At 36.9% G+C, this 7,842-nt stretch overlaps 1 protein-coding gene across 1 annotated transcript; it reads left to right on the forward strand.

The window, feature by feature from the left end:
- Window positions 1-3,427: 3,427 nt before the first annotated feature.
- LOC113333098 lies at window positions 3,428-6,389 on the forward strand. Its single transcript, XM_026579587.1, has 2 exons — window positions 3,428-3,556; window positions 3,814-6,389. The coding sequence occupies exon 2, from the start codon at window positions 3,817-3,819 to the stop codon at window positions 6,079-6,081; it is 2,265 nt and encodes a 754-aa protein (XP_026435372.1). The 5' UTR covers window positions 3,428-3,556; window positions 3,814-3,816; the 3' UTR covers window positions 6,082-6,389.
- Window positions 6,390-7,842: the final 1,453 nt, after the last annotated feature.

Here is a 7,842-nt window from a genome sequence, read left to right on the forward strand (position 1 = left end):
ATGCAAACGGGTACGCGTACTTAAGTAACCAGATTGAGTTTGTTTTTACTTTCAAACTCCAGTAGAAATTCACGGACGTGAACTTTTCGCCAGTATGCGTACGGGTACGCATACTTACCCGGATTTCCAACAAACGCCAGTGCGCGTACGGGTACGCATACTGTGGGTTCCTGGATTTGGACTTTTACACAAATGTGAGAACACACTATGTTTATATCCAAATATGGTTACATGTTCTAAATTCTCATTTCAATCATTGAAACTTTCTTAGAGGACGTTATATAGTTGTTATTCACAAACTATTTTTCATCAAAGCGATTTTCAAGTTATTGAAATAATCAACATGACTTTCCTCACGAGTAAAGATGAACTTGGCCAAAGCGAAAGCTTACAAACACATATTTCGAGAAATAAATAAGCGAGATAAACTCGGCTCGAAATAGCAAATGTGTATAATCGAAGTCTATATAGCAATACGACTTTTGTCTCAAGATAGGAGATAAAATAGATAGATTTTTGAGTGATAGATAAGTTCAAGTTTCCACATACCTTTTTGTCGATGAAGTTCCACAAGTTCCTTGTGTAGTTCTTCGTCTTCGCATGATGAAAGTCGTGGAGTCTAGAGCTCAACTACACTTATTATCCTAGTCCGAGACTTAGCTATAAGTAGACTAGAAATCAGGACTTGTAGTTTTGGAAACTAAACTTGACAAACAAGCTTGAGATAGCAACGCTTGCGAGTTCGACCGAGCAGTGCTCTAACACTTGTGCTCTAAATTTTCCTCTTCTCTGAAGAAGTACATTTATTGATCTAAGATGTGTGACAATTGTTTCGCCTCGCAAACTTTTGTGTATCCACTGTGCCATGAACATTGGTCATTACAGTACCTATATTGTGCTCTCTAAAAGCCATCTATAACTATTTAAAATCTCGTGGGTTAAGTTTGATGTTCGTACGGGTACCCGTTTGTTGCATGTCACGAACCAACTGTAAAACCCTATAAAATATATTCCCTGTAAACCGTTTATATACCTATCCTATTGAGTTGATTCCTCTCACTCTAGGTTATTTTTTATATCAAGAATGTCTTCTCCTTCTCGCACTTGCTATTTTATGAAAGGATTTCTTGATAAGGGTATCGGTTACGGATCCAAAGGGAAGGAGAAAAGAACACTAGTAGAAGATGACATTGTCAAATCTCAAAACTCTGAAGACTATCATGATGTCTCATGCTATTATGCATATAGTCATCAAGATGTAGAGCGTGAAGAGATGGTTTCTGATGAAGTTGTTCATGATTTTCTTAAATACTTTGAGGAAACAAAACTATTATCAAGTGATTACCTTGGTGTTGTATTCTCTCGACTTTGTCCATATACGATCATTCGAAAAGATTGTGGTGTATGGGTTGGATATCAGCTTATTGCTAGGCTTCCGAATAATTTTTTACCAGATGATAGTCCGCCTGATATGTAATTATTTTTTTATCTAAATTTTAAATAAATAGTTAGTTGATTAAATTTTATCCGTACATGATATGAACAAAAAGAATAATATTTATAAAAGAGAGGAGAACATATTGTGCACAAAAATCAACAAGCAATCCGTAGAGCAACCACAATTAACTAAGAACAAAGGTGGATTGAAACACACCCCTTGTCAATTGAAAATTTTAGGCTAAGGCCGTGAAGAAAATCAAATATTTTCATTTTCCGGCGTACCGGGAGCAAAATTTAAAATTTCAAAATTTAGTATTACCTTTTTCAACAATTTCTAGTGTTTTAATCTTTTGCAAAGTTTTTAGACATTCATTTATCTAGAAAGATGGAAAATACACTTACCACTTAGGCTTATTCCTATGCGTGTGGTAGACATCAAATTTTGTCATTATGGGTATGCCAAACTGCCAAATTCATATATCTGTATGTCAGAAATAACATATAGGTATACATGATGGAGTTTCTATCGGGCGATAGAGACTTCATCGCTCGATGGCCTTTCCATCTAGCGATGGTCAGACCATCTCCAACGATAATCAGACTATCTCCAAGTAGTTATATATATATATATATATAATCTCTCCTTCTCTCCTACTTTTTCACTTTTCTAATATATTTTTATATCTAAAGGGTCCCACTTAATATATTATAATACTAAACTTTTTACAAATATATATTTTATTCATTAGGGACCCACTCAACACAATTAAATATATGTTTTTAATCAAATTTGACATATCTACCATAGTGGGGAAACTTATTTGCCATGCCACATGGCATGCCAAACTGCTTTTTTTTGGCATGTGCATAGGAATAGGCCTTACTGCCAACTGCAGTGTCCCCAAGCAATACAACCGAGAGATACTTTTTTCTTTTTTTTTTTGACCGGATGAGCTTTCTTGTGGTATAGACAACTCTAAAAGAGAGTTGTCTCCTCTCTCTCATCTCTCCCACTCCTTCTTCTTCAACAAAACCATCAAAAACAACTCTTCTCTGCTCAGATCTATTCCATCTTTGGACTAGATCTGAGCATATTTCTTCGTTTTTCCTTACTTTCTAGGTTAGTTAGTAGATTAGTTTGGTTTTTATTATGTTTTCTACTTATCTACACCATTTTGGTGGTTTTATCTACTATTTTGAAGTTTATCTTCGCTTTAAGATCAATAGTGATACTCTCCATGCTCTCTAACGACGAAATCTTCATCTTGGTTGTCTCCGACGACGGAATCTTCATCGGAATCTTCGTCATCAACTTATCCGGCGACGGAATCTCCATAAACGGTCTTTTTGACGACGGAAGCTTCCATCACTAGTTATAAGAGATTTGAGCAAATCACTCCTACTTTGGGAGCATTTCTTTCTAAAGAAGAAAAACAAACTAAATGGTTGGAATTTAATTCCGAGAAAAACCATCCTTCTTCCGATTTAATCGGATCTTATTCATACTTGTATTTGTCTTACTCCGGTAATCCTTCTCTTTCTCTTGTCGGATTTCTCGGTATTGTACTCTTACGGTATGTTCTTGTTACTTTGTATTCTCTTAATCTTAAATTCATTGTAACCTTGAAATTCCATTAATGAAAAGGTCTTTGTACAAAAAAAAAAAAAAGGGTTTGTACGGGATTAACTCATAGGGACAAACAAAATGCCAAAGAAAAAATATTCCGAACGTGGTAAATAACCAACTATTGGGTTAGCCCTTATACGAAGACATGGTTTATCAAAGTCAAGGATGGTCAAAACAAACCCTAAAAGAAACTCTGCTCGTCTAAGGTTTATTTATAGATATATTGTATTATTGAGGGACCTTTAATTAAAATACAAGAAACCTTGAATATATCAGGGGGGGTTCTTAGAAATAAAAGATAGTTCAAGACATCTTGCGAAGGGGTTGTTAAATAAGAAGCAAATTAGTGAGGGAGGTTTGGTAGAAACAATAACAAAACCCCCAAATTACCTCTACTCTCTTCTCTTGTTCTCTGGTTGATGATCTCCATACAAGAATCAAATAACTCTGTTAAGGAGGAGTGACAAAGATCACCCTTTTCTCTCAAAGGTAATTCCTTTTTTCCATTCTTAACAATCTTTAAGGTTTCAATTGAGAAAACATCAAGATTTATGTTTTTTTTTTATTGTTTATTTGTGATTTTGTTGCATTTAGGGCTTTTATTTTTTGAGTGATTAGGGTTCATAATACTACTATGATTATGTGGATTTTATCTGTGAATTGGACTTTAGCAAAATGGGTCTTCTCAGAACAGTGATTTCTACATGGAAATTACAGTCCTTTGATTTATTATTTTTTGTGTGTAGGTAATGGGGGATAAGAAACTTATAACTATATGTCAATCTGGGGGTGAGTTTGTGACTAATAAAGATGGTTCATTGTCATATAATGGCGGAGATGCTCATGCAATTGACATTGATAACGAAACTAGGTTTGATGATTTCATGTTGGAGGTTGCTGGAATGTGGAATTATAGTCCTGAGACTATGACTATGAAGTATATTCTTCCAGGTCACGGAAAAACACTTATTACAATTTCAAATGACAAAGATTTGCAACGTATGATCAACTTCCATCAGAGTTCAACCACGGCGGATATTTTTGTTATAACCAGAGATGTTATTCATCATGATGTGTCCAACATGCCTGCCAGTAGGTCTAGTAGGACAACCATATCAGAAGCTGTGGTTGCTATTGATGATACACCAGTTGATGGCATTATTATAAACTCAGTTGAACCAGATCCAGTATATGATGTTCCTCTTGAAAGTATATCTCCAGATCAGCCACCAGCTATTGCAGTGACTGCTGCAAGTGCTGCCAAGCATCATAGAGCTGTAGAATGGGAAAACACCATCACTGGTGTTGACCAAAGGTTTACAAATGTTAATGAATTCCGTGAAGCATTGCGTAAATATTCTATTGCACATGGGTTTGCTTACAAATTCATTAAGAATGATAGTCACCGTGTAACTGTCAAATGTAAATCAGAAGGTTGTCCATGGAGGTTACATGCATCGAGGTTGTCTACTACCCAGTTATTCTGTATTAAAAAGGTAAGTGGAGTGCATTCATGTGATGGGTCTATATTAACAAGTGGATATCAAGCTACAACGAACTGGGTGGCAGAAATCGTTAAGGAGAAGCTGCGAGAATCGTCAAGCTACAAGCCGAAGGATATCGTTACTGATATAAAACGAGATTTTGGTATTGAGCTGAACTATTCGCAGGCTTGGCGTGCAAAAGAGATTGCCAGAGAGCAGCTTCAAGGGTCTTACAAAGAAGCATACAATCAGTTGCCATATTTCTGTGAGAAGATAAAGGAGACAAATCCAGGTAGTCATGCTACATATTCCACAAAGGAAGACTCGAGTTTTCATCGTCTATTTGTTTCTTTCCATGCATCTTTGCAGGGTTTTGAACAAGGTTGCCGCCCTCTCCTTTTCCTCGACAGCACGTCTTTAAACTCAAAATACCAGGGAACTTTGTTGTCTGCAACTGCAGCTGATGGGGATGATGGTGTATTCCCAGTTGCATTTGCCATAGTAGACGCTGAGACCGATGATAACTGGCGTTGGTTTCTAGTAGAGCTGAGCTCTGCAGTTTCCACTTCTCAAATTACGTTTGTAGCAGATATGCAAAAGGGTTTAAGTGAGTCAATACCTGAGGTATTTGGTGATGCTAAACACAGTTACTGCCTGCGGTATCTTACAGAGAGTTTCAAGAGAGATCTGAAGATGCAGTTTTCTAATGAAGTGAAACGTCTTTTGGTTGCTGATCTTCACTCTGCTGCTTATGCTACTAGATATGAAGAATTTCAAAGGAGCCATGAAAGTATCAAAGGAATTTCTCCTGAAGCATATAACTGGGTTCACCACAATAAGCCTGAGCATTGGGCTAACGTGTTCTTTGAGGGTGCAAGGTATAACCATATGACAGCCAATTTTGGGGAAATGTTCTACCAATGGGTATCAGAGGCTCATGAGTTACCAATAACACAGTTGGTTGATGTTATCCGGCGGAAGATGATGGAGTTGATATATACACGTCGGGTGGATTCCAATCAATGGGAGACTACACTAACTCCATCTGCAGAGCAAACAATACGGAAAGAAACTGCGAAAGCACAATCTTTTCGTGTGGATTATGATGTGATATTTCCACCTAATAATAACAAGTTTGAGGTTCGTGGGGACTCTTACACTGAAAAAGTGGACATTGGGCAAAAATGGGATTGCAGTTGCAAAGGATGGAATTTAAGTGGATTGCCATGTTCCCATGCAATAGCTTGCATTTTGTACATTGGCAAACACCCGTATGCTTACTGCTCCAGATACTTCACTACTGAGACTTACCGATTAACCTATTCTCTGTCAGTAAACCCTGTTCCAAATGAAGACATGCCTACCAAAATAGATTCGTCTGAAGGGGCAGTCCTGATAACCCCTCCTCCTGCTCGGCGTACACCTGGTCGACCAAAAACACAGCGGGCACAAGATCTGGACAAGCGGAAACTTCAGTGTAGTAACTGCAAGGGTTTTGGACACAATAAATCGACATGCAAATCCATCTAGAGATATTAGACTTCTGTAGGTATATATGTTTTGTCGTCAATGCTTTGGCATGTTATAATATAATTAGCATCAGTGTGTACATTTCGAGCTTTTTTTCAACTAGAACATACCTTTGGCTCATTGCGTCGACACCCATATAAATGTTTTTGGTACAACACCTATATGTCACATTCTAACTTATATCGAAGTTGTTGGGGCATTTTTCTTGTATATTGTCCTGTTTCCTAGTGTGATCTATTTTTCCTGTGTGTGAGCATGGTTGTAGGAAAAAGTGATGTATCATGAAGTGATGTGTCGTGATTCCATTTCCTCTTCGAGTGTAGAATAGTAGCTCAGACTGATTATTGTGGTAATTACTAAGTACTATAATTGTAAAGTCATTCCCTATAGTTCTGCCTTGTTCTTTCTTGATTCTTTAGCACTTTTAATATGAGAAACCGGACTATCCGTACACAAAATATCTAAAGTCTACTTTATTACTTACCAACAGAAAACTTAGAAGCACCATATAACTCTCATTTCCAACCATGTTTTCGAAAGTTGGTCGATTATGCTTTGGGTTTGCAGATAATAATACTACATTTGGGAGGAAACTCGAGGGTACTACCTCCATGTAGCACGATGACTCAGGCACATATATATTCCATGTATGTAACTATGTATAACATCAGCACCTTGCCTGCTTCTATATTTGCACAGTACAATACATCATTGGAGCGGATGCTGCCTGCCTCGTGGGCCTAATCGTGAAGATAAGATAATGAACATGTTCAGCTACTGTTGGGTTGCTATTACATTTTTTCTTTACTGAAAGTTATAATGAGATTCTGTGGCTTTTTGGAATGATTTGAGTTTGGTCTTGAAGAGCAGATGTGGATTCATTTATCCTAGATGGGAATGTAGAAAGTTGTAGGAATTATTATTTAGAAATGAAAATAGTCAAGAACATGATTGAAATGAGAAAAAAATCCAAAGCCTCCTGAAACAGAGTCGAACTGTGGAGAATGATTAAAGATGCATTGAATAAGTCATTTGTGGTTTACTTACCTGGAAGATTGACAGGTTAAATATAGTTGTCATTGGTTTTCTTAACAAGAATAATACAGGTGATTTTCATATGTTAATTGTATTATCCTTGTTTAAAATATAAATATCCTTGCAGAATTCTAGTAAGCTGCTGCCTAGCACATATCACGTTCTTCGTCGAGCCGCCCCGTAAATTTTGTCTATGTGATCCTGGATTGTCAAATTTAAAAACAAACTTAAAATATTGAAATGAATCCACAATCCAGTAATAAGATTGACAATTGGTGTTGTGAGTTGGTACTGGGTGGTTGATACAGTAAGTTGTTTTCCCATTAGAGCATCTCGAGTGGCTTCCCATCTTTCCTGTTTGACTGATCAACTGAAGCATTCCCATATGAATAGTGAGCAGTGGGATTGGCGCACCTGCTGTTCCTCGAGGAAAACGGGTTTAAACCGGCCAACTAATTTGGTAACCAACTGTAGTTCTTTACATCTCCAGTTTTTGGTATCGATCATGGAGACCATTATGTACATGACACATAACAAAAGAGATTAGGTGGAAGGTTTGAAAAATTACAACTTTTACATTATCCGATTGTCAATAATTTTTCTTTTTCTTTGTTATATCATGAATTCCAAAATACTGTATTTGACTATTTCTCCGACATTTAAAATCAATTATTACACAGGAGCTGCTGGTCCAATAACTAATGGCCACAGGAATAGCGGTTACTC

This window comes from Papaver somniferum, unplaced genomic scaffold (genome assembly GCF_003573695.1).
Source record: "Papaver somniferum cultivar HN1 unplaced genomic scaffold, ASM357369v1 unplaced-scaffold_132, whole genome shotgun sequence".
Lineage (NCBI taxonomy): Eukaryota > Viridiplantae > Streptophyta > Magnoliopsida > Ranunculales > Papaveraceae > Papaver > Papaver somniferum.